The 27,989-nt window shown below is 62.5% G+C and overlaps 4 protein-coding genes and 1 long non-coding RNA gene across 34 annotated transcripts in view; 3 read left to right on the top strand and 2 right to left on the bottom strand.

The window, feature by feature from the left end:
• Nucleotides 1–101: 101 nt before the first annotated feature.
• Nucleotides 102–2,158, bottom strand: LOC106149627. The gene is made up of 3 exons (XR_001235935.1): nt 1,993–2,158; nt 1,148–1,250; nt 102–499 (listed from the first exon to the last, which is right to left on the bottom strand). It is a non-coding gene; the product is annotated as an uncharacterized LOC106149627 (long non-coding RNA).
• Epn3 (epsin 3) lies at nt 751–9,724 on the top strand. 5 transcript variants are annotated; one of them, XM_013519088.1, is made up of 10 exons: nt 752–1,053; nt 3,966–4,636; nt 5,684–5,802; nt 6,612–6,692; nt 6,888–7,016; nt 7,837–7,936; nt 8,224–8,484; nt 8,686–8,757; nt 8,877–9,113; nt 9,222–9,724. In XM_013519088.1, exons 2-10 carry the CDS (start codon nt 4,105–4,107, stop codon nt 9,542–9,544), a joined length of 1,854 nt encoding a protein of 617 aa, XP_013374542.1. In that variant the 5' UTR covers nt 752–1,053; nt 3,966–4,104; the 3' UTR covers nt 9,545–9,724. The 5 variants fall into 5 exon arrangements, with proteins under 5 accessions (XP_013374544.1, XP_013374542.1, XP_013374539.1 ...); XM_013519085.1 differs by having other exon boundaries at nt 8,641–8,757; XM_013519086.1 differs by lacking the exon at nt 752–1,053 and adding an exon at nt 2,287–2,373 and having other exon boundaries at nt 8,641–8,757.
• Nucleotides 9,725–13,199: 3,475 nt separating this feature from the next.
• Nucleotides 13,200–20,063, top strand: Spata20 (spermatogenesis associated 20). Its single transcript, XM_005394130.2, has 16 exons — nt 13,200–13,363; nt 13,465–13,638; nt 13,733–13,797; nt 13,906–14,060; nt 14,136–14,279; nt 14,373–14,574; nt 15,086–15,216; nt 15,303–15,407; nt 15,562–15,636; nt 15,731–15,940; nt 16,025–16,217; nt 16,658–16,826; nt 17,067–17,278; nt 18,669–18,868; nt 19,555–19,635; nt 19,732–20,063. Exons 1-16 carry the CDS (start codon nt 13,287–13,289, stop codon nt 19,900–19,902), a joined length of 2,364 nt encoding a protein of 787 aa, XP_005394187.1. The 5' UTR covers nt 13,200–13,286; the 3' UTR covers nt 19,903–20,063.
• Nucleotides 20,064–22,190: 2,127 nt separating this feature from the next.
• Nucleotides 22,191–26,128, bottom strand: LOC102004028 (uncharacterized PE-PGRS family protein PE_PGRS3-like). Of its 3 annotated transcripts, XM_005394131.2 has the most exons (4): nt 25,585–26,128; nt 24,307–24,857; nt 23,961–24,029; nt 22,191–22,357 (listed from the first exon to the last, which is right to left on the bottom strand). In XM_005394131.2, exons 1-4 carry the CDS (start codon nt 25,696–25,698, stop codon nt 22,330–22,332), a joined length of 762 nt encoding a protein of 253 aa, XP_005394188.2. In that variant the 5' UTR covers nt 25,699–26,128; the 3' UTR covers nt 22,191–22,329. The 3 variants fall into 3 exon arrangements, with proteins under 3 accessions (XP_005394188.2, XP_013374545.1, XP_013374546.1); XM_013519091.1 differs by lacking the exon at nt 23,961–24,029; XM_013519092.1 differs by lacking the exon at nt 23,961–24,029 and having other exon boundaries at nt 22,191–22,351.
• Nucleotides 24,857–27,989, top strand: part of Cacna1g (calcium channel, voltage-dependent, T type, alpha 1G subunit) — a 57,437-nt gene continuing 54,304 nt past the window's right edge. For all 24 annotated transcript variants that reach the window (XM_005394154.2, XM_013519074.1, XM_005394149.2 and 21 more), the window contains exon 1: nt 24,857–25,383. In XM_005394154.2, the coding sequence (XP_005394211.1) occupies nt 25,142–25,383 (242 nt within the window). In that variant the 5' untranslated portion in view covers nt 24,857–25,141. The remainder of the gene's footprint in view (nt 25,384–27,989) is intronic.

Raw genomic sequence — 27,989 nt, 5'->3', positions numbered from 1 at the left:
TGTGCTGTGCCTCTGTGTTTGGTGCTGGGTGTCCACAGGGTCAGTCACTGCCCAGGTCCTCCCAGTGTCCGGAGCTGACCCCGCCTGGGCAGGTGGTGGGAGACGGACCAGATGGACCAGGAGGAGAGCAAGTTGGTGGCAGGACAAGGGACACAATCGGGAGACAGGCAGACCCTGTCCTGAAATAAAAAATAAAAAAGGCCGGTGCAAAGGGCCTGGGTTTAGCCCCCAGATCTGAATGGGAGAAAAAAAAAAGCCCGGCACTGCCTGCTGTACCTGCACCTCTCGCAGCAGCCTGCGCTTCCTCAGGAATCAGGCTCGGGCCCCCCACTCTGATCGGAGCAAAGATGGTGCGGGTGGGAGGCAGGGGAGGAGCCAGGACCCCTGGGGTTCACGTTTGGTGTTTTTGTGGGACTCAGGACCGAGAGGCTCAGAGAGAGTGGCGCACTCGCGCCCTCCCTCCTGGAACTGGAGGGGTGGAGTCGGTGTCCTCGGAGGGCTGGGGAGGACAACCCCCCTCTCTTTTAGTGTCCCTGTGGCCCCAGGGGGAGGGGGAGGGTGTTGACCCCACACCGCTCCTGCTTCCTGATCGAGGAGGAGGCAGAGGAAGGGCTTGGGAGTGGGCGCAGGCTCTAGCTTCCGCCCCTCCTGGGGTCCCAAAACAGTGAGCCAGGATGCCGGCCCCGCCCCCCTGCTGGCTGTAACAAGGGTTAACCCGCCCCGGCTGCCCGCCCGCCCGCCTGCCCGCCCGCCCGGCAGCCTCCTGTGTCCTGTTACTGCTGAGGCAGACCTGCCGGGCCAGCCGAGCAACTTTCCTCCTGAGTGTCGGCCGCTGGCTGGCTGGAGTCTAGGCGCTGACCAGGCAGAGGCAGAGCTGCAGCCCGCGGGGGACCGTGCGCTGCCCTGCTGAGGGGTCTGCGCCCCTCGTGGATGGCTCTGGAGTTGCTGCCGAGGCCGAGCCATCCCTCTGCTGTGTGGACTGTAGGATCGCTGCAGAGGCTGCTCGGGCCGGGGCCGGGGCTGGGGCCGGGGCCAGGGGAGCCCACACTGGAGGTAAGCGGTGCTGCCTCAGGACAGACACAGAGGAAGCTGGGGCGTAGTCTTGCCAGGGGGCACCAGGCCCAGAGAGGACTGGGAGGCTTTTTACCTGTGCCCCAAGGATCTGTGGTGGCATCCAGGACCCCTGCTGGGTCCCCACAGATGGCTGCAGGTCTGGCCTCACGGTGCCCCTAGACGCAGTTCTCCTGGGGCTGGGGAGGATGGAAGCGCTGTGCCTCCAGCAGCAGGACAGGCATCGCCCTGCCCCCCCGCTGTTCCCACTGGACCCACTGGGGACAGAGGGTGGGAAGCGGGTGCCGCGCAGAGGCTTTGGCAAACACGTGCACGTGACCAGCCAGCTCTGGCTTCTCTTTCCGTCCCCCTGAACCCCCACACTGGTGTGGGGTGCTATCGGCTTCCTCAGCGCCGACTTTCAGGCTGAACCGTGCCAGGTCCCCCACCCTTGTCCTCCAGGACCTGAGAAGCGTGGCCTCCCGCAGGCCCCCGAAGTTCTCCTTGGGATGCCCAGTGGAGGGAGAGAGCTCCCACCCCGCCCCCCCACGCCTTCCGGCCCAGCCTCTGCCGTCTCCCAGCTCGGAACGGGCCTCCTGGGCCCTGGCCGCTCGGTGTCCTTCCCTGCGCCCAGCAGGGTCTGGCTCAAGGTCACTGCAGTAATTCCATACAGCTGCCTGGGGCCGCCGCCGCAGCGCCTTATCGGCAGCAGGTTTGGGTTTCACGGCCTTTTATGCCTGGGCATATTGTGTTCGATAAAACCCTCGCTTGTAACCCTGCTGGCAGGGCTCCCGGCCGCTCCCTCCTGCGTCCTGCCTCTCCTCCCCCACAGGGTCAGGGCCTCACCCCGTCCCCTCAGACACCAGGGGAGAAGGTCAAGCCCCTCCCTTGCCTGTGACCTCTCCCTTCCTGGCCCCTCGAAGGTGTGCTGAGAAAGCCCACCTCCTTCCCGGGAGCGAAGTCCAGGCTGCCGCCGAGCTCTCTCCTGCAAAAGCCAGAGTTGCCAGTGACCCGGGTCCGGGTCCCCGCCCCCCGCCGGCCTGGAGGAGGGCAGTTGGGCCGGGTCGCCTCTGGTGGAGTCGGGATACTTGACCGGTTCTGCTGGTTCCAGTGGCCAGCAGGGAGGGGCGTGCACCGGGGCGGGCTTCGGGCACAATTATTTCCCATCTCCACTCTGCCACCACCAGCCCTCCCGCCCACTGGGAGGTGAAGGCAGGTCTGAGTCACGGCCAGGGGGAGGGCAGGAGTTAAACTAGTTGTGGCTGTGGCAGCGCCACAGGGAGTCTGCCTCCGGCTGGACGGAAAGACAACAGACAGAGGAAGGTAGGCAGCTCCAAGCCGGGCACGCCCCATCTCTCCCGAGCCTGGGGTTCCCCTGGAGGGCCCCTGGGCCGGGATAGGACCTGCCGAGGCCTGCGGGGCCCCTTTGAACTAAGTCCAGGGCTCGCATCAGGGTGGAAGGACAGGATTACTGGGGGCCTGGGGGCCTGGGGGCTGAGAGCAGCCCTGCTTAGGTGTCTCTCCTCTAGCAGCCTGGGAACCAGAACAAGACTCAGCCAGGCTGGGTTGGGGGTGATGCCAGGAGGTGTGATGTCCCTAGGGGTTGGCCACTAGCTGCGGCCCCAGCCAGTGGGTGACACCTCTGCACTCCAGAGCCACACGGATGTGGTGGGGTCACTGAGAGGCTCGAGGGAGGACTTGTCTCGGACCCGGTCCTGAGGCCACGGGGACCGGATGTCACCTGGCCCCCGTCCTCCCTCTGCTGGGCTATCCAAGGCTTCTCTGTGGCCGGGACTTGGGGTTGTGGAGAGCCGGGAGCTTCTGTTTTGGCTGTGAAGTTGGGACTGAGATGGTAAAATAATCAGATCCATTAATTACCAACCTAGGTGACAGGGGTGGTAAGTATTGGATTAGTCTTATGGAGGCCCAGGTGCCAGTCCCAGCCCTTCCACCTACATGCTGTGTGATGTTGGCAGGTCACGGCCCCTGTCCGGTGGGTGTGGGTGGCCAGGTGATGGCAGCCAGGTGTCCATGACAGGCGCCTGCCCTCTGCCACGGGTCGGGCTCACATCCTTCCCTGGTTTGCTGGTTCCTTCCTCCTCCTCCCCATTCCCCTGGGCCTCTAATTTCCTCTCAGCCAGCGCCTCCTCCGGAAATTCTGCCCTGAACTTCCTCGCCCGGGTCTTCTGTGCTCCTGGGTGCACCTGGACGTGCATTGGCCAACCGTGTGTCCTGGGCCTGGCATTGTGCCAGGCTCAGAAAAGGCCTCCAGGAAGTAGGTGCTGAGTCCATCAAACTACAAACATTAGCCATAGGAGAAAAGAGGAGAATCCGGAGAGGTCATCGGCGAGAACTCGGCAGAAACGCAGAGGGAGGCAAACATGAATGGGGTGGGCAAGGGGACGTTCCCGCCGGCCATGTGAGGTCCTCGCTAAGGCCATGCATCTGGGAGAGGGGGTTCCTGGGCCTCACACCCCTCTGTGATCTTGGACAAGTCCTTGGCTCCTTCGCTGAGCCTCCTGCCCCACCTGTGATTGCTGATAGCAGGAAGAGCATCTATGGGGGTGGCCGTGCACACGGGCCTGCCCGGTTAGAAGTGCCTGTTGAATAATTAACAATGTAAGACAGGCAAAAGTGCTAGATGTGGTGACGCACGCCTGTCATCCCAGCATTTGGGAGGCTGAGGCAGGAGAATTGCTGTGAGTCTGAAGCCAGCCTGGGCTAATAGTGAGTTCAAGGTCAGCCTGCATTACATAGAGAGATCCTGTCTCAAAAATGAAAAGACCAAAGTGAGAGCCTTTGGAACCCTGTCCCCAGCAGCAGGGACGCTGCTGGCCAGGCTCAGGCAGTCTGTGGCTGAGTGACCCGCGAGGTGGGCCGCTGTCGCTGAGTTCCAGGTGTTCTCTCTTCCTCAGCCCCATGTGGAGCCCACAGACACGGCCGCCCTGCTGAGAGCACGGCGGCCCGCCCTTCGAGACAGTGACCTCGCGGCAGTGGCCCTCGGCCCTCCACCTCCGGCGGGGGCGGGGGCCGCCCACCTCCAAGTCCCCAGCCATGACCACCTCGGCGCTGCGGCGCCAGGTGAAGAACATCATGCGCAACTACTCGGAGGCGGAGATCAAGGTGCGAGAGGCCACCAGCAATGACCCCTGGGGCCCGCCCAGCTCGCTCATGGCGGAGATCGCAGACCTGACCTTCAACACGGTGGCCTTCGCGGAGGTCATGGGCATGCTGTGGCGGCGGCTGAACGACAGCGGCAAGAACTGGCGGCACGTGTACAAGGCGCTCACGCTGCTGGACTACCTGCTCAAGACGGGCTCGGAGCGCGTGGCCCACCAGTGCCGCGAGAACCTCTACACCATCCAGACGCTGAAGGACTTCCAGTACATCGACCGCGACGGCAAGGACCAGGGCGTCAACGTGCGCGAGAAGGTCAAGCAGGTCATGGCCCTGCTCAGGGACGAGGAGCGGCTGCGGCAGGAGCGCACGCATGCCCTCAAGACCAAGGAGCGCATGGCGCTGGAAGGCGCGGGCATCGGCAGCGGGCAGCTGGGCTTCCCGCGGGGCTCCCCCTCCTCCTACCACTGTGAGTGCCCCCCTGCCCCTGTGTGGCCGGGACAGGGAGGGGCCCGAGTACCAGGCTTACCTCTGCAACTCTGAGCTGTGGCTATCAGTTTCTGAGGACTCAGGGGCACAGTGCCCGGCACATTGTAGGTACTCAACAAATTAGCCACAGGAGAATGTCATTATTTATGTGTCGTTGTTGCTAATTAGCTGTTTGTTTATTTATTTATTTTAGAGACAGAGTCTTACTATGTAGTTCAGGTTAGCTTTGAACTCACTATGTAGCCCAGGCTGGTCTTGAACTTGCAAAGATTCCCCTGCCTCAGCCTCCTGAGTGCAGGGATTACAGGCGTGAAACACCATGCCTGCTTGCTAATTAGCTGTTTATAGGATGGCACGATGGCAGAAGCCCATGCTTTGGAATCATATACCCTTTATTATCCCCACTCCAAGCTATGCAACCTGACAACCAGTAATCTGAACCTCAGTCTCCTCCTCTGTAGAATGGGGATGATCTTGCCTCTCTCCACTGTTTGAGAAGTAAATGTGACTTGATTCAAGAATACCTACGACCCTTTGCCTGGATACAGAGAATTTTCCTTAATCTCCCCATTTCAAAGCACTGCCCTTGAACATAGGGGCAACTGCTGGGCAGTTTCTGGCTCTGTTTCCCCAGTGCTGGGGGCTCCCCTGGCCTGAGGAACCCCAGAATGGCCCATTGATCAAGCCCTTGGCAGTTTGCTGGGGCCCCTGAGGCTGCAAGCTTGTTGGATCGGAAGCCCCTCCCTTTGGCCCCAGACATGTGGCAGTCCAGAGGCTGGAGGAGGGTGCCTGGGTTCAAGTCCAGCCCCTTCTGAGTTGCTGCCCCCTGCTCAGGAGCCCCGGTCCTGCAGCCCCGTGCAGTGGGAATCTAACAGCAGGAGCCTGGCCTGCTGCCTGGCTCATTGGCACCCTCACTGCTCCCCCTTGCCTCAGTTTCCCTCTCTGAGCCTCAGGCCCCTGGCAGGCAGAGGGGTGTGGGGGCCTGAGGTGCCTGGTTTGGTCACAGTAGCCACAATGGTTATTGCAGCTGCCTCCTCATCCCCCCGCTACGCCTCAGACCTGGAGCAGGCCCGGCCCCAGACATCGGGAGAAGAGGAGCTGCAGCTGCAGCTGGCGCTGGCCATGAGCCGTGAGGAGGCTGAGAAGGTGAGGCCTGCACCCCATGGCCTAGGCGCAGGCCCCCACCTGGGCCTGAAGCCCCTCTGGCTTCCAAGGACAGCACAGGCCCTGTTTGTGTCCTGGGCCTGGCCCAGGTGGGGGCTGCGTCCCTGGCCCAGAAAAGGGCTGTGTGGGGCTGGGGTCCCAGTGTGGCCAAGGGGCCCACCACATCCTCACGGGGTGGAAGGGCTGGGAGTTGTTTGCCACGTTCCTGGGGAATAGGGGCTGCTGCTCCCTTCGAGCTGTCCCGTTAGGACCCCAGACTGCTACTATTTCTTTATCAACTGCTCCTCCTCCTCCTCCTCTCTCTTCTCCCTCCTTTTTCTTCCTTTTTTTCCCCTTTTGGTACTGGAGATTGACCTCAGGGCTTTTGCACTAAGCTACATCCTCATCCGTTTTTTATTTTGAGACAAGGTCTGGCTTTGTTGCCAGCTGGGCTCCAACTTGCAGTCCTCCTGCCTCAGCCTCCCAGAGTGCTGGGATTACCAGTGTGCGCCACCACACTTGGTTTGCTATCACCTCCTTTGCCACGACCTCTGTGGATCTGGGCAGACAGGGCAGGAACCAGGGGGGCCTCCCATGGCAGCCCTAGGGGAGCTCTTCGGGAACCCAGAAGAAAGAGATCAGCTTCCTGACCTTTCGGCTATGTCTCAAGAAGCAGGGAGAAGGGCACAGCCTCACCTCCCACCCCTACGCACCGGACATTTCTGTCTCTCCACCCCTGTCCCCTGGCAGGGCTGTGCCGGCCGCGGGCTGGCAGCACCAGGCCAAGTTCACCCCTGTCTTCCTCCTCACAGCCAGTCCCCCCAGCCTCCCACAGGGACGAGGACCTGCAGTTGCAGCTGGCCCTGCGCCTCAGCCAGCAGGAGCACGAGAAGGTAGTACGTGGGCCAAGCCACCTCGGCGGCGGCGGTGCAGGTGCTGGTGACGGTGCTAGGGGGCACTAACGGCTTCTTCTCCGCTGCTCTAACCTTGGCGCCTGCCTCCCACTGTCCCTGCCCCCAGCATGGGCGCCCAGGTCCCCGCGTCCAGCCTGGGCTGCTCGCGCCCCTCCTCCTCTGTGCTTTCTGCAGGAGGTGAGGTCCTGGCGAGGAGAGGACTCCCCCGTGGCCAACGGTCCAGGGGCTGCTGCCCGCCGTTGGAAGGACAGAGAGCCAGGGAGAGAGGAGAGAAAGGAGGAAGAGAAGCTGAAAAACAGCCAGGTAAGAGGTGGTGGAGCGCGAGCCGGCCGTGCGGCGACGGAGTCGTGCAGAACGCACTGGGCGCTCAGGAAGCACCACCTACTTATTAAAGGAAACGGGGGTGGCGACATGCCCGCAGCAGCCCCTGGTCCCACGCTGCGCTGGCTGGCTACTGAGCCGACAGCAAAGCAGGAAGCAGTGGAAAGATCCTGGTCGAGACCCTGGATGGGCTGCCACTTTAGGACTGTCCTGCCTCAGTTTCTCCTTCTGCACAGTAGGCGGATGAGGGGGCAGTTCAGGCTGTGATGCCTTAGCTGACGGGAGACTAAGTGGAGATTAAGGCTGTGGTCAGAGATATGGCTGAGAACATCGCGGGCTCCCAAGCGAGACCACCCCCGGGCTGTGCATGCTGTCCCCTTACTTGTGTGCACTGTAGCCATGTAGCTCAGTGTCCAGCCACCTGGGACACGTAGCTAGGGAGACAGGCTCGCTGTACAGTCTCCACCTGTCTTTTCTGCTGGCCTGGGTTCTAGCCCCGCTTGGCGTCTCCCTAGCTGTGCAACTTCAGGCAAATCATTGTCCTCTCTGGGCTTCAAGGGCTCAGCTATAAATAGGTCAGCACCTGCTCTCCCTTGCCTGCGGGATTCTTAGAGGAATCGGGAACTCAGCGGATGGGGAAGCATTTTATGAACTGGGAGTGCTGCACAGAGGTGAGGGGTCACGAAGGGATGTTTGTGGAATGAATAAAGGCAGGAAGCAGCCGCCGAGTCGGCTGGCAGGTCAGGGCCTGGCCTCCCTCTGGGTCCGCCCGCCTCATCTGCAGCTGCCTCTCCCTCCGCAGTCCTCCATCCTGGACTTGGCTGACATCTTCGTACCTGCCCCCGCACCTTCCTCCACACACTGCTCTGCTGACCCGTGGGACATTCCTGGTGGGCACGCAGGTTGGTGACGAGCTCCCCGCTGGCGCCAGAGGGCCCCTTCCTTCCCAGCTACCTGCTGGAAAACCACCTCCCCTACTAGCTGAGGGTCCGCCTGGGCCGGGCGCAGCAGGGGGTCCAGGCTGATGAGAGGCCCTGCTGAACACGGGCACCAGCTCACCGAGTGGCCCAGCATCGGCATCCCTGCTGTGTCAGAGTCCCACGCTTCTCTCTGGGGCCTGGGGAGCTGGCAAGGGGCCCGCATGAGAGCTGTGGAGGTCTGCATCACGTCTGTGTCCCTCCCACTGCAGGTCTCAGGCCAAGCACGGAGCCCAGCGGCTCTTCCTGGGGACCTTCTGCAGATCCCTGGTCTCCAGTCCCATCGGGAAATGTTCTGTCCCGAAGCCAGCCTTGGGACCTGCTTCCTACACTCTCCTCCTCAGAGCCCTGGGGCAGGACCCCAGTGCTGCCTGCCGGACCCCCTGCCACGGACCCCTGGGCACCACACTCTCCCCACCACAAACTTGCCAGCACCGGGGCTGACCCCTGGGGGCCTTCCAAGGACACACCTGGTAAGTGGAGGCAGAGGGTACTGTGACAGGCAGGAGACTTCTGGGTCCCCTGCCCCCAGGGCTGCAAGGGCAGCAGGTGCTGCCTTTACCGTGGCCATGCTCCACGGGTCAGGCCAACACCTCCCCAGTTCGCAGCTCTTCTCTCTCCTCTGCTAGCTGGAGGAGGTGTCTCAACCTTCGACCCCTTTGCCAAAACCCCAGAACCCACAGAGACCAAGGCAGAGCTGCAGGGTGCCCAGGCCGTGCCCTCTGGGAAGCCGGGAAGCCCCGTGGGTGAGCAGAAGGCCCAGGATACTGGGGCTCTGGGAGCGGGGGGGACCCAGGCCAGCCTCTGCTCTCTGCGTCATGGCCAGACCCTTGCCCAACAACAAGCTCTGTCTCCTTGCTAACAGATCTAGACCTGTTCGGAGAGCCCGGCCCCAGTTCCAAGCAGAATGGCACACAGGAGCCTGACGCCTTTGGTCTGGGGGCCCTGGGGGAGGCGCTGTCTCCTGCGCCCCCCAGTAAGGAGGTCCCTGCCCGTCGCACCCCAGAGTCCTTCCTGGGCCCCTCAGCCTCCTCCCTGGTCAACCTTGATTCGCTGGTCAGGGTGCCGCAAGCTGCACACACCCGGAACCCCTTCCTGACAGGTAGCGCACTCCTGGTCCCTGCGGGCACCCGGCGCATCGCTCTCTCTGTGGTCCCATCCGAGCTCTAGAACCTGACTCTTCCCCCTCTTCCCCTCACCCCTCCCGCAGGTCTCAGCGCTCCCTCCTCCACCAACCCCTTTGGTGCGGGCGAGCAGGTCGCACCCACCCTGAACCAGATGCGCACGGGGTCACCTGTGCCCATTGCGCCCATCGGGCCGCCCCTGGGCTCCATGACCTACAGCGCCTCCCTGCCCCTTCCGCTCAGCAGCGTCCCGGTCGGCAGGACCCTCCCCGTCTCGGCCAGTGCCTTCCCTCAGGCCAGTGTCTTCACCCCACTGGCCCCCGGCCTGCCACCGCCGCTGCTGCCCATGTCCAGCTCGGCTGGGCCGCTGGACGCGTCCTCGCAGGCGGGCACCAACCCCTTCCTCTGATCGCCTGCACCGGACGGCGCGTGAGGCCCCGCCCCCCACGGGCCTGGGCGGGGCGCTTGTGCAGCTTGAGCGCTGATTGGGCCTCCGTGGACTGCTGACAGCTCGCGAAGCGGGAGATGGACCACTGCGTGGGGAGCCGAGACCACACCCCCACAATAAAGACTGGAACCCAGGCCCTCAGCTCGTACCAAGTGGACTCTTTGCCAGGTGTGGCATCTGGGTCTGGACACAGCGCGGCTGCTCGGCTGTGGAGGAAATGATGACTCCGCAATCGGGAGAGCAGATACCCGCTTCTTCCAGGGCCACACCCTCTCCCGTCAGCCTGGCACTTCCGCCTCCAGATGCTCCCTGGCTGCGGCTCGTTCCTTACTCATAGGCACCGGGGCTGGTCTGACAGCCGCGGACAACAGGGACTTGTTTTATGCATCGCGCACTCATAGCGGGCTAAGCACTTTAGGCAGGAAACTTTGTTTAATCATGGCACTGAGGGAGATAATCCTCTCTCATTCAGGACCAGCCACAGAATTTGTTGCGTCCAATGCAAAATGAAATTGCAGGGCTCCTTGCTCAAAATTGGATCAAGATTTTTTCTTTTTTTTTTAAGTTTTTGAGACAGGTTCTCACAATATAGTTTAGGCTGGTTTTGAACTATGTAGCCCAGGCTGGCCTCCAATCTGCAGCGATGCTCCTGCCTCAGCCTCCCAAATGCTGGGATTACAGGTGTGTGCCACTCGGCCCAGCCCTATGAATCTTAAATCAAGAAAACCAAACATCAGTCCAGGTGCATAGCCCTTCCCAGGGCAATTGCACTGGCCACTCATGTGGCTGCCCTTTGGTAGAAGAGGTTGAGGGAAATGCTTCAAGTCCCCAAACTAGGATGTTGTGGGGCAGGGATTCTAAATCAGGTGGTCTGGTACCACAGCCTGGAGCTCCCAGGCTGGGCCCCAGGTTTAAGAACCAGGAACTGCTGAGCTCGCAGCTTCAGGAGCTCAGTGGACAGGACACGGGCAGGGGACGTGGCTGCAGCACAGACAGTGCCAGGAGCCCCCCGCTCTTTTGTTCTACGGAGTACTCCAGAATCAGAGCTTCGGCCACCTTCGCCTGGGGCTGCAGCCATCACGTGAGACAGGCCCCCCCTGGGGCTTCGGCAGAGTCTACAAAGGCAAAGGCGGGCCGACCCTGGTACTCCCTCCATCCTGGGCGCCCCCAGTCGTGTCACTTCTAACGATGCCGCCATCACTGGTCACTGCTGGGTCCCCAATCTCAGGGACCTGCCCTGCAGGCACCTGCTGCTCCCCCACTCCCTTCGGGGGCCAGAAATACCAAAGTTGGTGGCTGGGGAAACCGTGGCACGCCCCTGCCCGGGCTGGGGTGGGGGCGGGGTCCCACCCAGGCTGCTGTGGACCGGATGGACGAGGGCACCTCCTCAGGCGTCAGACCCAAGGGCTCAGCAACAATTGCTCTGCGGTTGAATTTAATGATAATAACGGGTTATTACCGTAATAAGTGGTTACTCCGCCTGACCTCCAGTAAATCACTGCACCTCGCTGTCTGTGCCTCTGCTTCCTTTCTCGTCAGTGGGACGGGGGGCCCTTCCTCGTGGGGCTGCTGTGCGGCCAGTGTCCGTCCCCCCCGAGGACTCACCGCCTCGACACTGAGGAAGCCCACCCTGCCCCCATTTCTGGCTTTGCCAGGCGGCACCCCAAGGCCAGTCCACATCTGTCTTCTGCTGGACCCCACGCTGGAAGTTTCCATCATCCTTGGTCCCAGACCCAGCTCTCCCTGGGGGCTGTTCAGTCTGTGACACTTCCTGGTCCCTAAAGCCACTTCTAGTCACCCTCATCCTAACTGGAGCAGCCTGCGTCCTCCCCCCACCCCGCCCCCGCCACACCTCTTTCTTGGGATGCCCTCCCTCTTGGCACCAGACTTCCACCAGCTCTTCCCATGCCGCGTGACGCCCTTACCCAAGAGGATGCCCTGGCTGCCCTTGGCCTCATTTGCCCGTGCCATGGTCACCCTTGTCACTGGCCCAGATTCCTCCCACCCCAAGCAGGCTTCCTGTTCCCCATCTGAACCTCACTGCTTCCGGCTGGTGTCTCCCCTGTCACTGAGTACCCTCCACCTCCCCCACCTCCCTCTCCAGCGGGACAACGTCCGCCGCCCTTCTTCCCAGCCACCCTACCTGGTCTACCACTCATTTTCCCTTTGCTGTTATCTCCAGCCCCAGCTTGTTTGTGTGTCCCAGGACCTTTGCACACACTGTTCCTTCTGCCTGTCTCTCCGATATTCACCCCACACTCCTTCCACATTCCCTCCAGTCCTCTCTGTCACGAATGTGATTTTTCCTGGGAAGCCTTCCCCCTTGTCTGTCCTGCCAGCGCCTCATCATTGCACCCACTCACCACACTTGTAGGGGTGGCTGAATATACGTTTGCGTGGCTGTCAGAGTCAGTGCCGGCAATGTCGGTCAGTGGGCACTCGGCACATTTGGGCAGATGCACGGACAGGATATCAGCAGTTGCGCATTGTGGATAACCTCCCGGGGAGGTGCGATTTGGGCAGGCTGAGCCAAGCAGTTTGCTTGCTTAGGTGAATCCCGACAAGACCTTGGGCTCGAGCCTTATTTTGAATTTTAAAGGGAGCAAAAGCTGCACCAGATGAATCGAGACTGTGAAATCGCTGACCCTACATCCCACAGCTTTCTGGGGTGAGTGGAGAGCAAGCTGAGCTCAGTTTTAGGCACAAACCTGGGTCCTCCGAAGCCCGCTCCGCCTCTTCTACAGTTCCTCACTCGGCCGCCGGGCGGCGCTCGGAGACCAGCCACGCTGTCCGGCCCGGAACACTCGGTCCGCCGCGGCCGAGAAGCCCTGGTGCGCACGGGCCTGGCTGGGCCACGGCCTTCTTTCTGCAGCCCCGCGCTGGGCTGGGTGGAGCCGTTAGCGGCAGGTACGAGCCGGGTGAAGTCACCCCAACCCGGCGCTGGCTGGTAGTGCTTGCTCTGGACAACCCCTGCATGCACGTCCATGCTGCACCCTGCTGCACACCTGAACCCCAGAAAGGCCTCTCCTTGCTGAGCCCCTCCACTCCAGCTGCAGGTGTGCTGACACCACCTCCAGGAAGCCTCCCAGGACCCAGTGCCCGGCCAAGGCCCCTCCCTAGCAGCACACACCAAGGGGGTTACAGACTTACGGTCCTGTGCAGCTGCAGAGCCTACAGTAGTGGGGATTGAACCCAGGGCCTCGGCACTGAGCTACATCCCAGACCGTTTTTATTTCTTTTGAGACATAGTCTCACTAAATCGCTAAATTGCCAGGACTGGGTATGAGCTTGCAGCCCTCCTGCCTCAGCCTCCCAGCATGCTGGGATGGCTATGCCCGGCTGGGCCTCATTATTTAGGTCTGTCCCCAGCATTGTTTTCTAGGCTGAGGTCCTGCTGAGGGTGTTTCTGATCCCCTGGGAGGCCTGCGGGTCTGCTTGGCAGGGGAGGGTGACCAAGAAGTTGTGCTGTCTCTTTTCCTCTGGTTGCCCGCCATGGCCCAGTCCCAGACCCAAGTCTTCTTGACCTGTCCGGCCACCAGCAGTGCCCCCGACACATGCCAGGAATCCCCTGGGAGGGGCCTGGCCCGAGCACGGAACAGAGCCGGAAGCACCATTCTGCCCATTGTGACCCGGCCTGACTTCGCTCACCTCCCTGCGCCAGGTCCAAGAGGCTGGGGGAGACGAACCTGGCAGGGAGCCCCCAATGAGCCACTCCTCCTCATCACCCCCGAAACACAAGGGGGAGCACAAAGGCAGAGGTCTCCCCCGTGGTTCAGAAAGGTGGGTTGAGCAGGAGCCTTTGGTGGTGCCCGAGGCCGGGGCAGTGGGGGGGGGGGACCCTCAGGGAGCCGTTGCCTGCCTGACCCACCTGCCCACACCAGGGGCAGCTCCACCCGGGACAAGGACCGCAGTGCTACGGTCAGCAGCTCCATGCCTGCCGGAGGGAAGGGAAGCCGGTCCAGCAGTGCCACCAACACAGCCCAGAAGGTCCCCAACCGCCTGATCAATGAGAAGTCCCCGTACCTCCTGCAGCATGCCTACAACCCTGTGGACTGGTGCATGCCCTCCCCAAAGCAGTGGGGGCGGGGGCAGCCCCTCCTCGACTGCGCGCCCCGACTCCTGAGTGATGTCCCACCTTGCTGGGCCTAGGTACCCCTGGGGACAGGAAGCCTTCGATAAGGCCAAGAAAGAAAACAAGCCCATCTTCCTCTCAGGTGACACACCCGCCACCCCCGAAGGGGGGACAGGTACTGGGAAGGGGGACGGGGCCTCGGGCCGTGGGGGACCCCAGGAGGCTGGAGTCAGGGCCACCTCCGTTCCAGTGGGGTACTCCACCTGCCACTGGTGTCACATGATGGAGGAGGAGACCTTCCAGAACGAGGAGATAGGCCGCCTGCTCAGCGAGGATTTCATCAGCGTGAAGGTGGACCGCGAGGAGCGGCCGGACGTGGACAAGGTGTACATGACCTTCGTGCAGGTGAGCCCTGTGCGCCCGAGTGCAGAGGCGCCTGGTGGGCGGCTGGCCTGACCCCGGCCCCCTCTGCCCCTGCAGGCCACGAGCAGCGGCGGGGGCTGGCCCATGAACGTGTGGCTCACCCCCAGCCTCCAGCCCTTCGTGGGGGGCACCTACTTCCCCCCCGAGGACGGCCTGACCCGAGTGGGTTTCCGCACGGTGTTGCTGAGAATCCGGGAGCAGGTGGGTGCGGGCGACGGCAGAGAGGCCTTGGGGTCGGGATGAGGGAAGGAGGGGTCCCCCACCGTGCTGACCTCGGGGCACCCCTCCCCGCAGTGGAAGCAGAACAAGAACACCCTGCTAGAGAGCAGCCAGCGTGTCACCACGGCCCTCCTGGCCCGCTCAGAGATCAGCATGGGCGACCGCCAGGCGCCGCCCTCGGCCGCCACCATGAACAGCCGCTGCTTCCAGCAGCTGGACGAGGGCTACGACGAGGAGCATGGCGGCTTCGCGGAGGCCCCCAAGTTCCCCACCCCAGGTCAGCACCCTCCGGCCCCCCTGCCCAGAGCAGCTCCTCAGACCTGGCCTTGGTTGTTGAGCCCTTGCCCTAGCCAGTGCCTGGCGTCCTTAACCCTTGACCCCAGGCTTACACAACGAGCTTTGGACCCTTGACACTGGCCTGGCTCGGGTTACTGTCTTGTCAGTAGCTTTCTGTTCGCCTGTGGCCTGATTTTTTTTAACCCAGAGCCCTCACAGGGGATTACATCCCCAGCCCTTTTTATTTTTATTTTGAGGCAGGGTCTTACTAAATCGATAAATTGCCCAGACTGGGTTCAAATTTTGGGTCCTCCTGCCTCAGCCTCCCAGAGTGCTGGGATTATGGGAGTATGCCACCATGTTCGGTTCTGATGATGTTTTGCTTTCTGGCTCGGGCAGTGACCTTACGACCTCAGGGTTGACTGCTGGCTTCCTGACCCCAGCCTGGCCAGAGGCTGCGAGTCCGGTAACCTGCACCTCCCCCCTTCCCCAAATCCTCACGTTCTTGGCAGTGATCCTGAGCTTCCTGTTCTCCTACTGGCTTGGCCACCGGCTGGCCCAGGATGGCTCTCGGGCCCAGCAGATGGCCTTGCACACCCTGAAAATGATGGCCAACGGGGGCATCCGGGACCACGTGGGGCAGGTGAGGGAGGCTGTGTGTGCAGTGGAGGCGGTGCGTGGGGACAGAGGCTGGGATCGGCCTCCAGCCCCACGTCCCGCCTGGCACAGGGCTTTCACCGCTACTCCACTGACCGGCAGTGGCACGTGCCCCACTTTGAGAAGATGCTGTACGACCAGGCGCAGCTCGCGGTGTCCTACTCACAGGCCTTCCAGGTCACCCCCAGCCCCGCCTGGCCTCCCTAGCTCCCCGGCACCCGCTCCCACACGCCACTCCCCAGCTGTCCCCTGCACCGTCCCGGGAGAACATGGCCCCCACGTACCTGGGCCACCCCGTGACCTCTGCTTACAGCCTCCTTCCCGCTCCCAGATCTCTGGAGATGAATTCTACTCTGATGTCGCCAAGGGCATCCTGCAGTACGTGAGCCGGAGCCTGAGCCACCGGGTGTGTGTGTGCACCGAGGCAGGCGGGCCTGTGCGGGCGGGGCCGGGCCTCCCCTGCCCTTGGGTCTGCGGCCTGACAACTGGCCCTCCCGCAGTCTGGTGGTTTCTGCAGCGCAGAGGACGCAGACTCGCCCCCGGAGCGAGGCATGCGGCCCAGGGAGGGTGCCTTCTACGTGTGGACAGCCAAGGAGGTCCAGCGTCTCCTCCCGGAGCCTGTGGCGGGCGCCACGGAGCCGCTGACTTCGGGCCAGCTCCTCACCAAGCACTATGGGCTCACAGAGGCCGGCAACATCAACACCTCTCAGGTAAAGGGATCTGGGGTTTCCAGGAGGGGAATGGAGGCCATTGGGCCATATGTGGACTCCTTGGACAAGGGCCGTTATCCCCAGGACCCCAAAGGGGAGCTGCAGGGCCAGAACGTGCTGACCGTCCGCTACTCGCTGGAGCTGACTGCGGCCCGCTTCGGCCTGGAGGTCGAGGCAGTGCGGAGCCTGCTCACAGCGGGGCTGGACAAGCTCTTCCAGGCCCGGAAGCAGCGGCCAAAGCCACACTTGGACAGCAAGATGCTGGCTGCTTGGAATGGTGAGGCGGCCCTGGCTGAGGCCTCTTCCTGTGGGCAGTATTCTCCTTCACCACACTCTTCATGCCTGTTGGGCTAAATGCAGATTCTTTATTAAGTTTATTATCCTTAGTTAATTATCATTGTCATCATCATCACTTTGAGAGGCCCTCATTTTGCAGCCCAGGCTGGCCTTGAACTCACAGGGATCCTCCCGCCTCAGCCTCCTATGTGCTGCGATTACAGGTGTGCGCCGCAGTGCCAGCCATGATCCTTAATTTATAAATGAACAAATTGAGACTAGAGTCTAAGTAACCCACTCAGGTCATGCATGAGGCCCAGAGTCCAACCCTGCCTGGTGCTGAGACCAAGATCCAGAAAGGTAGGGATGGGGTGGGCATCTCTGCAGGGCCCTGGCCACTTGTCACCCATCCCTCTGGCCCCTGCCCTTCCCTCCCCCCAGGCCTGATGGTTTCTGGCTACGCTGTGACCGGGGCCGTCCTGGGTGTAGACAAGCTGGTCCACTGCGCCACCAATGGGGCTAAGTTCCTCAAGCGGCACATGTTTGACGTGGCCACTGGCCGTCTGAAGCGGACCTGCTACGCTGGCACCGGGGCCACCGTGGAGCACAGGTGAGGGGCCGGGCACGCCGGCGGCCTCTTGTCCGAGCACGTCCCCAGCCTGCACTGGGCAGTGTGTCCATCGTGAGAGGGTCACCTCGCTGGGCCCGTTTACACGGCTGGGGACTGGACTAGCGCGGGCTGCGGGAGAGCTGGGTTTTGAGGGTACGATGAAAGAACACGTGCAGAGGGCTCCCTCTGCGACAGCCCTGGGCCTGACCCCAGCCTGTCCCCTCTTGCCCCTGCCCCTAGCGAGCCACCCTGCTGGGGCTTCCTGGAGGACTATGCCTTCGTCGTGCGGGGCCTGCTGGACTTGTACGAGGCCTCACAGGAGAGCGCGTGGCTGGAGTGGGCCCTGCGGCTGCAGGACACGCAAGACAGGCTCTTCTGGGACTCCCAGGGTGGCGGCTACTTCTGCAGTGAGGCCGAGCTGGGGGCCGGCCTGCCCCTGCGCGTGAAGGATGGTCAGTGTGGGCAGCGGCCACTGGGGCCCTGGACCAGGCAGGGCTTGGCTTCCCAAGGGCGGTGCGAGTGCGGCACGGTGGTGACAGTGTGGCCGTGGCATCTGGTAACACGTCTGTGTAGCTCCTGGGGTCTCCTGAGGTTGCTAAACCTGTTTCTTCTCATGCGAAAGGGAGTCAGGGCTGGTGCTGTCTGAGGGGGCAGAGGAACATGAATCTTGCTCTCGCTACAGTCAGGTGCCCCCCGGTTTAGGCACCGCATGAGGTTCACCCCCTCAGTAATGATGCAAGCACGCGTGTGTCACACGCAGTTACCATGGGGCAAGGCCGGGAGGAAGCAGGAGTCCTGAGCCAACCGCCAGGCATGGTGACATGGGCCTATAGCTCCTCTGAGAGTCTGAGGCAGGAGGATCGAAAGCTCAAGGACAGCTTGGGCTTCACAGTGAGTTCAAGGCCACGCTGGACTATGTACGTAGCAAGATCTTGTCTCAAAACAAACAAACAAAAAACCCCCCCAAAACAAAAGGGAAAGAACAAAATAAAATTAAAGGCTATTAGAAGCCAAGCATGGTGATACATACCTGTAATCCTAGTACTCTAGGAGGCTGAGGCAGGAGGATCACAAGTTTGGGTTCAGCCCAGGCAACTTAGTGAATTAACAAGACCCTGTCTCAAAATAAAAACTAAAAAGGGGCTGGGGACGTAGCTAAATGCAAAGGCCCTGGGTTCACCCCCCAGTACCTAAGGAAAAAACAGCCCTGCACCATGAGCCTGCTGGTCACCCACGTCTTGTCTGTTGTTAACATCTCCTCAGAGAGCAGGACTCACTTTTTAGCACTCAAGGAGGCTCCTCTGTCACCGCTGTGTCCCCAGCGTCTAGGACAGTCCTGGCACACGGTAGGTGCGCAGCAGATGTTAGTGGAATGGTGGAAGGGCCTTGGGAGACAGACTCGATTAAGCGTGTGACAGGTGTCGTTTAGGGGCCTTGTGGTCCCCGGAGAGCTGGGGAGGAGGCAGCCGAAGCCCTGAACGGGGCTGGAGGGCGCTGAGGCTGGCGCTGCGCAGCTGTGACCTGCCCTGGTTTGGGCATCTCAGGCCACCCTGACCCGTGATGCAGAAAGGACGGGAGACAGGGTGAGCCGCGAGGAGGCCCATCGTGCAGGTGCTGTCCAGGCCGGGCTGGGGAGCGGGAGGCACTGGGGTGGGGATCTGCTGCTGTGGCTCGCGGGTAGATCGGGAAGCCGGAAGGAAGGTGCCATCCGGGCCAAGGCCGCGGGTGCTGGGGAGGATCGGCCGTGGGCTGGGGAGCCCGCGCTGGCCAGGGAGCAGCAGTCCTCCCTCCTGAGACCCGGGGACCTTCCCTTGCCAACCCCCGCCTCCCCCTGCCCTGCAGACCAGGACGGTGCAGAGCCCAGCGCCAACTCGGTGGCGGCCCACAACCTGCTGCGGCTGCACGGCTTCACGGGCCACAAGGACTGGCTGGACAAGTGCGCATGTCTGCTCACCGCCTTCTCCGAGCGCATGCGCCGCGTGCCTGTGGCGCTGCCCGAGATGGTCCGCGCGCTCTCTGCCCACCAGCAGGGCCTCAAGCAGGTAGGAGGGGTGGCGGGGTGGAGGGGCCACAGCGGGGACGGCGACGTGGGCAGGGCTTGGGGCTGTCCCCGCGTAGGGCCGTGTGTTCAGGTGCCCGGGAGGCTGGTGTGTGGGAGGATGGTGTCTGAGCAGGCCCGTGCCCGCCTGAGCACTGTCCCTGGGCTGTCACAGTATGGGGGCAGGTGGCAGGGGCTAAATATGGGTCCCCGCTCCTCCATGCGGCTCCGTGTATCAGTCTGATTATTTCTGTCCCATGTGCGAAACCCCAGAGGTGTCGGGGAGTGTATGCCTGCCTTTCTGGGTGTATGCCGTTTGTCTGCTGTCACATATGTGTCCGACTGCAGGTCTGCCTGCTTACATGTGTGTCTGTCTGTACGCGTGTGCATGTATGAAGCGTGTGCAGTGGCCGCCGTGTGCACGCGTGCCTGCTGTGTGTGGATGTCGTGTGTCTTGCGGTGTGTCAGGTCTTCTGGGGGAGTCCACACCATGTATGACACGGCACACGCGTGTTCTCCTGCGAGTGAGCCTGTGTGTTTCTGCTTGCCACACGTTACATCTGCTGTGGCCTCTGGGTGCTGACTCTTGGTTGCTTCTTAGGGATACAGGGCGGGGTGCAGGGATGGTGGGGAAGCCCCGTAGGTCCCCTCCCACCTGTGACCCTGGAGTGACCTTTCTGTTCTGGCCAGATTGTGATCTGCGGAGACGCCCAGGCCAAGGACACCAGGGCTTTGCTGCAGTGCGTGCATTCCCTCTACGTCCCCAACAAGGTGCTGTCTCCCCGCCCCGCCCTCCCCGGCACGTTTGCCTGGAACTGTCCCTCGCAGCATCCTCGCGGTGATGCCCTCTGCTGTGCCCTGCCCCAGGTGCTGATTCTGGCTGACGGGGACCCCTCGAGCTTCCTATCCCGCCAGCTGCCCTTCCTGAACACGCTGAGGCGGCTGGAGGACCGGGCCACCGCCTACGTGTATGAGAACCAGGCCTGCTCCATGCCCATCACGGAGCCCTGCGAGTTACGGAAACTGCTTCTCCAGTGACTGCTCACCCCAGGGCTGGGGCGGAAGGTCAGGCTTCCCAGCCGACTCCGACCCTGCAGGGCTGAGTGGAGCCTGAGGCCACCCGGTGGCCTTGGCCCTCCTCTCTGCTCCCCATGGGCACCCATGCACCCTGGAATAAACCTAACAGCATCCCGTGGTAACCCGGGCTCGGCTTCATTTGCGAGGGAACCTACGTCCCGGACCCCTTTCTCTGAGAGACCCCAGCTAACCCTGTCCTCTCCCGTCCCCTCCTCACCTTCCGGTGGTCACCAGGCTGCCCCTGCCCCCCCCACATGGCCATGAATCTGAAGGAAACCAAGACCAGGGAACTAAGCCGAGTGCAGAGGACCAGGCTGGGGACAGGGTATGTACCAGGTCAGGAGGGGAAACCCCAGTCCGTCTCCTTAGGAGGGGGGCTAAGAAGGGGATCTGTTTTCCTCCCCCATTGTCTTTTTCTGCTGTATTTGAGGCTTGAAGCCAGGCCCTTGGAGCTGGGCTGGAACTTGTGATCCTCTTACCTCAGCCTCTCAGAGGGCTGGGACTACAGACTTGCACCACCCGGCGTGGCTCCTGCACTGGGCTTGGAGAAGGGCCCGGGGGTGCTTCATGAGAGCCAGCGTTTCACAGAGTGACCAGTTTGCTGTGCCCTGGTGCACAGTGTGTCATCAGGATTAAGACATTTCTTTGGGGGAACCCCCTCCCCCACCCCAGGCCCTCACCAGGAGAGAGGCAAGGACTCTGAGGGAAGCGGCACTGTTCACCCGCTCCTTGCTGGGAAACGTATATGGTCCTAGAAAGAGCTTGCTTTTGTGTGGGGCGTGTGTTGGGTTCAAGTCTCTCTGCAAATCTATCTCAGTCCTTCCTGCTGCAGAGGAAGCTGGTGCCTTCCGGTGCCCCCACTATGCTGGGAGATGTCCTTGAGGCCTGTCCATGGCACGTGCATCTTTTCGGGCTCCGGAAATGCATGTAGGCAACTGGGAAGGGCAGGTGCAGAGTGACGGGGCTGCCAGGTGTGGCGGGGAAGCTGCCCTGGTGCCGTTCAGGGCTCTGCATCCTCCCAGCTCCCCAGATTGCACAAGCCCGACAGCTGAAAGAAGCTACTGGGGACAAGGGCCTGGATTGGGCACTGCTTGTGGAGAGGAACAGAGCAAGAGACTGCATAGTCGCTCCCTACACAGGGCCGAACACAGCCACACATGGTCACCGGGACCGCGTCAGCTCTGGGTAGGCAGCCCTCCGTGCAAGTTGCCAGCCCATCTGGAGGGGATTAGCGCGGTGGCCAGCGAGGTTGGCTGGGCCCATCCTTGTCAGAGTCCACTTGGCCTGGCCAGGAAGTCAGAGGCCGGAGGTGCGGAGCCTGGCGGGGAGGGGTGGCGTGGGGCAGCACAGGTGGCCTTTCTGGCAGCCAGGGCCCTGGCTCTGAACAGGCTTGGGCAGTCTGCACAGCCTCTGCCACCACCGTTGCACTGATGTGCATGAGAGCAGCATGGGCGGGGAGGGGAGACAACTTCAGCCTCAGCAGAGAGTTGTGGGCCAGAGAGGGTAAGGGTCTGGCCTGAGACCCCCCAGGGTCGTCGGGGTACAGTGGGGATCACAAAGTGTCCTCTTCCCCAGGAGGTCTAGGCCCCGCCGTGGAGGAGGGCGAGTCTAGGGTCCTCCCTCCACCTGGCCACCCTTTTGCATCTCCCTTCGGGTACCACTCCTGCAAGTGGGTCCAGAAGGCGTTAAGGCCTTAGAGGGCTCGTTCACCCAAGAGTGCTTCATTTTCCCTAGAGGGTGAGACTGAGTGTAAACCTCGCTGATGTGAGATTTGGTCTCCAGGTGTGTGTGGCGTCTGTCCAGGGCTGTCGAGGTGACCAAAGAGGGTAAATGTTTGCGTGATCCTTGAGCAAAGAGTATCACAGGTGGGGAGATTCGGCTTCCTGGGAGCCACGGGGGAAGGGGGAGGGGTGAAGGCTAAGGGGCTGACAAGCAGCACATATGGGGTCGCCCCTCAAACCCGGAGGAGACCTCAGATAATATGCAGGCCTGACTTCTTCATGGGAAAACAGGCCCAAAGAAAGGGACTTTCTTGTCCCTGTCCTCTCTCTCCCTACCTGAGGTTATTCAGTCATTGAACAAAAATTTACTGAGCACCTACTATGTGCCAAACACTCGACTAGGCCCTGGTGAGCGAAATGCACACTGTCCTTGCCTCAGGATATAAATCGCCTAGAGGGGGAGACAGAGATTTCTTTACCACAAGCATAAAGGTATGGTTCCAGCCTGGGCTAAGTACTGAGAGGATGTAGACTTTTAAAAATAGTTTAAAAAATTTTCTGTTGATACCCATTTGTGGTACAATGATTACAGTCATTGTGGGGAGTTGGCGCTGGTACACATCTGAATTCTTTTCACTTCCGCTTGCCCAGGACGGAGACTTCGGTCTCAGTTCTGCACCCGAGGCACGCTGGTGCTTAACAGACATGGAAAGAAAGCCAGGCTGAGGAGGGGCTCTCAGAGCCAGGACCCCCAGGGCTGGGCTTCAAGACAGATTCTGGTCTTGCTTGGCAGCCTTCTGGCTGTTGGTGCCAACCCCGAAAGCTGGGTACACAGGATGTCATAGTTCCCTAGTGCCCAGGTACAGGTCACCCGCAGGCCACCAACTCAGGCAAGCAGTTCTCAGTGCGCCGGCGTCTGTCCCCTCTCCAAGGGGGAGCAGTCCAGGGAAAGGGTGGCCTGGAAGATGCTCGGGGGTGGGGGCCTGCTGAACGCCGGAACCAGAAAGCCTCTCTGGCCTCATTTCCTCATTTCCCCCTCTGCAAAGCCTCCCTGTGCCAGCCGCTCTGGGGCTTCTGGACCCTGGGCAGAAGGGCAAGCCTGCCTGCCAGACTGCTGACCCGGTGGAGGCAGGAAGGTGTCAGACGCACGGAGCAAACCACAAACAGCCCCCCTTTCCGAGAAGATGGCCCCGAGTTCAAGACAGCCGAGCACCTCACACACTCTCCGCCTGAGACAGAGGCACTTAAGGGAGCTGCTCATTAGCATGAGATGCAAATAAGCCCGGCCTCATTTGCACAACTCGGTGCCCGGATTCGGCGAAAGGGCAACTGGGGAAGCGAGGGCGCAGCAGCCGCTCTGCGCCACCGGCCGGGCGGGGTTGGGGCGGCCCCCACCCACGCCGCCGCGGGGGGCCGGCGGGGCTACGTGGGCGGCGCGGCTGGGGCAGCGGGAACGAGGCCGGGGAGCCGCGGGAAGGGTGCGGGGGGCCACCGGTCCACCTCCGGCCTCTTCCGCAGAGGTTGGGCTCTAATCCTCGGTGCCCTGCCTCTGCCCCCGTGCCTAGTATCCTCGTGGACCCCAGTTATCCGGTACCCAGTTTTTGGGGTTGACGCCAGCGGCGGGAGGGAACTACAGCTGCCTGCGCCGCAGAACTCGGGGTGGAGATGGGGGCGAGGCCGGGGTCTGGGTGAGGGTGTGCGCGCTTGGGAAGGTGAACAGGGAACTCAGCAAAGCGACTGTCCTGCGGTCAGTCTCCCCCTAAGCCACACAGGGACTCCGGAGAGAAACTGAGGCACAGTGAGGGGCGGGTGGGAGCTCTCTGCAGGAGCTGATAAAGGCCAGCCGGTGCTGCTAACTCCTCCCACACACTCGAGGCTCCCGCAGGTCCCTTCGCGGAGACTCGGGCTCTACAGTCCAGAGTGACCCGGCTGGGCTACGAGTTTGAGCAGGAGTCCCCTGGAGTGGAGTCTACACCCTTCAGCCTTCCTAGGGGCACTGGCTGGACCTCAGGGTCTGCACGCTAAGTTAGGAGGTCCGGGTCAATCTTGACGCGGGCCCGGGCTCCAGGACCCAATAAATAAACCCAGGAGGCGGGTAGAGGGCAAGCGCAGACCTGGCCTACCTCGGCCTTTCCCTGGCTCCGCCCTCCTGCCGAGGCCCCGCCCCCGGAACGTCGGCCCTGCTCCCCTCCTGCCTAGGCCCGCTCCCGGGTCCATCGACTCGGTAGGTGATAGACCTGGTGGAGACCCGGAATTTGGCTCTGGGACCCAGGTCGCAATCCTTGCCCCCGTGCCTACCGCCTCCTGCCTTCTCCAGACTTGACCAGAGCTGAGCTCCGCCCTCTGGCTGCTGTCCAATTCGGGGTCCTGAACAAAGGATGCCCGGGGCTTGTGGCGCTACCCCAGGACCCGGCGCCAAACACTCTGATTCCCCGGGGCTCCCTCCAGGGGAGTCCCAAAGACCCCAGTGGCCAATCGGAAAGTGGGTTCGGCCTAGGCAGCCATCTCATTGGCTCCAGCCTTCGGGAGCGGACCCAGGGGCAAGGGGAGGGGAGAGGGGCGGTCCTGGGATTTGGGGTGGGAACAGGATTCCAGCTGTGGTTCTCCCCCCCGCCGCCCCGCCCGCACTGCCGCGGCTACCCACCAATGGGCGCGCGGCTCAGAGCCGGCGGCGTGCGGCGATTGGTTGCGGGCTCGGCCAGGGAGGGGCGGGGCCAAGGCTTGAAGTTGGAGTGAACGATCCAGCTGCGGCGCGCGCCGGGCTCCTCGCCGCCGCTTTCGCTCGCTCTCTCCGCGTCTCGGCCGGAGGAGGAGGCGGTGGCGCCGGCGACAGCTACGGCATCGGCAGCCACCGCGGCGGCGGCGGCGGTGGCATCTCCGCCTCCACCCCCGCCCGGGACAGCCCCCCACGGTCTCCCCGCCCACCCCCTCGGGTTGTGCGCCAGCCGCCGGGCCGAGGAAGGAGCCGCCCCCCGCCCCCCCAAACCCACCCGCCGGGAGCCGCTCCTCCCCTCCCCCGCCGCCGCTGGCGCGGGGCTGGGACGATGCTGACCCCTTAGATCCGGCTCCAGCTGCGCCGCGAGAAGAGGGGGCGCCCTCCCCGGACCCCCGCCACTCTCTGCCGGGCGCCCCCATTTCTTCCTTCCCATCTCCCGGCCGCCTTGCCGAAGGGAGCGCGGATCCCGGCACAGGAGCCTGGGCGGCGAGCGAAGAAGCCGGACAAAGTGAGGGGGAGAAGGCCGGCTGGCCCGGGGTGCCCGGGGACCCCGGGAAGTGGGGTGCTCGCCGGGGGGCTGCCCTGGAGCCAGCGCCCCGCGGGCAGCATGGGAGCGGGGCTGAACTGGCCCTGCTGGGGGCTCAGCCTGCGCCCTAGGGCTCCCCCGATGCGCCCCCGCCGGTGCCCCCCGGCTGCGTGAGGACCCCTCCTCCGAGGGGCGCCCTTGCCCCTCTCCGAACCCCTGGGCCCCGGCTGGCCGAGGATGGACGAGGAGGAGGATGGCGCGGGCGCCGAGGAGTCGGGACAGCCCCGGAGCGCCCTTCGGCTCAACGACCTGTCCGGGGCCGGGGTCCGGCCGGGGCCGGGGTCGGCGGAGAAGGACCCGGGCAGCGCGGACTCCGAGGCCGAGGGGCTGCCGTACCCGGCGCTGGCCCCCGTGGTTTTCTTCTACTTGAGCCAGGACAGCCGCCCGCGGAGCTGGTGCCTCCGCACGGTCTGTAACCCATATCCTTCGGGGCGCCCTGGGCCGGGCTAGAGGGTCCAGGGTGGGGGGGTACCCAGAGCCAGGGAAGTCAGAGAAGTGAGCCCCGAGGGTGGGTAGGCGAGAGGGGGGCTGCTCAGGAGGGGAGGGGCATCGCGATGGGAGCAAGAGACGAACTGGGCCGGTGCGGACCCCGGGGGAGCCCCACCTCCATCCACACACACCTCAGTCCTCCTTGGGGTGAGGGGCTTGAGATCCAGGCCGGGAAAAGAGAGGAGACGTGCCCCGCTGGTTTGCAGCTGGATGCTCTCCAGATGTGGGCAGCGGAGGGTCGTCATCCTCCAGATGTGGGGAGCTTCGGGAGCCTGGACTGTCTCCTCCACCCGCCGCGGGTTAGCGAGCTGGGTTCGGTTTCCGAGTTTGGGGGCTGGGGTGGGGAGGAGGCTGCGGGGGGAGGAGGGGAGACCGCAATCTCCTGGGTTTTCCTCCTGCCCCCGCCCCAAAGTTTGCGGCTGATTCTAGGGTGTGATCCCTACCACCTGGTTCTGGGGGCTGAGGTCTTTACTGACCCAGAGGGAGATGTTGCGGGGGCGGAGACCAGGTCTTCACCCCCCCAAGCCCCCATCCCGCGGGTTGGAGGCACAACAAGGAGATTCCGGCGGCGGCTGATGTCAGGGGTGCAAAATGAGAACAAGATGTGGTGGGGGGGGCCGTCTGCCCCCGGAGCTGGACCGGAGCCCCTTTCAGCTGGAACCCAATGCGGGGAGTGCCTCCCTCCACCTCAATTCCTCGTTTGAAGCCTAGTGCTTAGGATTGGGCTGGGAGGGTTTTTGTTTTTTTTTTTTTTTTGTACCGGGAACCGAACTCGCGACCTCGCGCTTGTCAGGCAGGCACTGTGCGGCTGAGAGTATCTCCGGCCCCGGGGTTGGGAGTTTTGTGCTGGATTTTTTTTCTTGTGGCAGAAGCTTTGGCAACTGGGGGGATGGGATGGAGCCCATCCAAGTTACCCCTCCCCTTTCACGAACAGTGCTGGGCTGACGGCAGAGCAGGTATGGGAGACCGCAGCCCTGTGGAAGGATTCGGGGGCTGTGTGCTTGCTAAGAAGAACTCAGGTCCACCACTCCAGGGTCTGTTCTGTGATTGGGGACCGGTGCCCCACATTTCAGGACCGTACCCTAGCCGCTGCCTTGTGTGGAGGGGTCGGGGAGACCCCAGCCCTCTCAACCCATAGCACAAAGCGCTGTTTGTCTAACGCCAGGCGCCAGGCTCCCGAGAAAGGAGGGGGTTGGTTGTGCTGTCATCCCTGGTCATGACACCTTCGCCTGGCTCAGTCCTGCCAGCTCAAAGCTTCTTGGGACTCAGGGTGGCAGACCCCAGGTCCAGGGCTCTGCTTTGGGGAGGGGGTGGTGAGAATCTTGGTTCTGCCCTCCCTCTGCGGTTCTGCTGCATCTAGGATGCAAAGCCTGATGTGAGTCCCCTCCGCTCCGCCAATCCTGGGTTTTTGGGAAGCTCCCCCAGCCCCAGCCCCTTCCTCTCTTCTCTCTGAGCTGCAGAAAGAGATGGGGGCCTCAGAGGTCTGTGGTCCTGCTGCAGAGACAGGCACCTATTGAGCTGAGGGTCCCCACCCCCAGCCCCTTTCTCCATAGCCCAGGTGGAGGTGGGAAAAGAATATTGCTGACAAGGATGGACCCTGGGCATCCATCCTCTGTATCCCTGGCCACCTGCCCCTTCTGTGAATGGGAAAACCCTCCAGCCCCCTCTCTTTCTTCTGGGGGTCCCAGGGAGGTCATGAGATCTCTCTCCTCTCCCTCCCCACCCCCTCAGAAGCAGGCCCCCTGGCCCTGGCTCCAGGTGCAGTGAAGGGTCTGGAGACAGATGTCCTTGTGGAAGAGGGCAAGTGGCCAGAGATGGGCAGGAGCCCAGTACCCTTTTGAGGGTAGGGAGCAGGTTTACTCGGGGAGTGGAAGTGTGGGGTGCGGGGCACCCACATCACTGGGTCAGGGCTAGCAGCTGCGCCTGCATTGGCTGAGGATGTGTTGAGAACAACTTCTTGGCAAAGCGGTTGCCCAAAGCCATGCCCCTGGTGCTTCCGACCTACCCAAGTGCCAAGGGGAACCTGTGTGTTCACTGCCAGAGGGGCTCTGAACTGCGTCTGGGGCCTTGGCCTTCTTCCTTTGCCCTTTTGGGCGTCTGTAAAACCTCCATGGGCTCTAGGAGGTTCCACCTCCGAGTCTGAGGGACAGACGACCCCTCCGCCCAGCTACCTGGAGCTAGTTAGCGTTTTCTTGACCATTCTTCCTTTCAGCTCCTTCCTGTCTCAGCCTCTTTAGGAGACCAGCTTTCCTAGAGAGGAGATCTAGACTTAGTAGGTAGGGGATGCTGCGTGTGTGAGTGTGAGCACGAGTGGGTGTGTGTGTATGCGTGTGCTGGGGAGGGTGGAAGGGCAGCAGAAGGAAGTGTCACAGAAGTGCGTGTCTCAGTACTGGGGAGAGCAGGGGAGAGGCTCAGTCAACTCAGAGCCAGCAGGCCCCGCCCTCAGGTTACAGGGGTGTGTTGGCCTTTGCAGCGTGTGTTTCTCCAAGTGTGCGGGCGTGCGTTTCCCCTCCCGGGAAGGAGATCCTGAGCATTC

This window comes from Chinchilla lanigera, unplaced genomic scaffold, assembly GCF_000276665.1.
Source record: "Chinchilla lanigera isolate Chin_1 unplaced genomic scaffold, ChiLan1.0 scaffold00050, whole genome shotgun sequence".
NCBI lineage: Eukaryota > Metazoa > Chordata > Mammalia > Rodentia > Chinchillidae > Chinchilla > Chinchilla lanigera.
This window is presented reverse-complemented; position numbering and strand designations above follow the sequence as displayed.

Coding starts and splice junctions, on each gene's coding strand:
- Spata20 (XM_005394130.2), top strand. CDS start 13,287: ATGAGCCACTCCTCCTCATCACCCCCGAAACACAAGGGGGAGCACAAA. Junction 16,218..16,657: donor GATGCTGGCTGCTTGGAATG/GTGAGGCGGCCC, acceptor CCCTCCCCCCAG/GCCTGATGGTTTCTGGCTAC. Junction 17,279..18,668: donor GCCCCTGCGCGTGAAGGATG/GTCAGTGTGGGC, acceptor CCTGCCCTGCAG/ACCAGGACGGTGCAGAGCCC.
- Epn3 (XM_013519085.1), top strand. CDS start 4,105: ATGACCACCTCGGCGCTGCGGCGCCAGGTGAAGAACATCATGCGCAAC. Junction 7,017..7,836: donor AGAAGCTGAAAAACAGCCAG/GTAAGAGGTGGT, acceptor CTCCCTCCGCAG/TCCTCCATCCTGGACTTGGC. Junction 7,937..8,223: donor CATTCCTGGTGGGCACGCAG/GTTGGTGACGAG, acceptor CTCCCACTGCAG/GTCTCAGGCCAAGCACGGAG.
- LOC102004028 (XM_005394131.2), bottom strand. CDS start 25,698: ATGACGACCCTCCGCTGCCCACATCTGGAGAGCATCCAGCTGCAAACC. Junction 24,858..25,584: donor TCACCCCAAGGAGGACTGAG/GTGTGTGTGGAT, acceptor CTCGCCGCCCAG/GCTCCTGTGCCGGGATCCGC. Junction 24,030..24,306: donor TCTGAGCCGCGCGCCCATTG/GTGGGTAGCCGC, acceptor TCCTTTGTTCAG/GACCCCGAATTGGACAGCAG.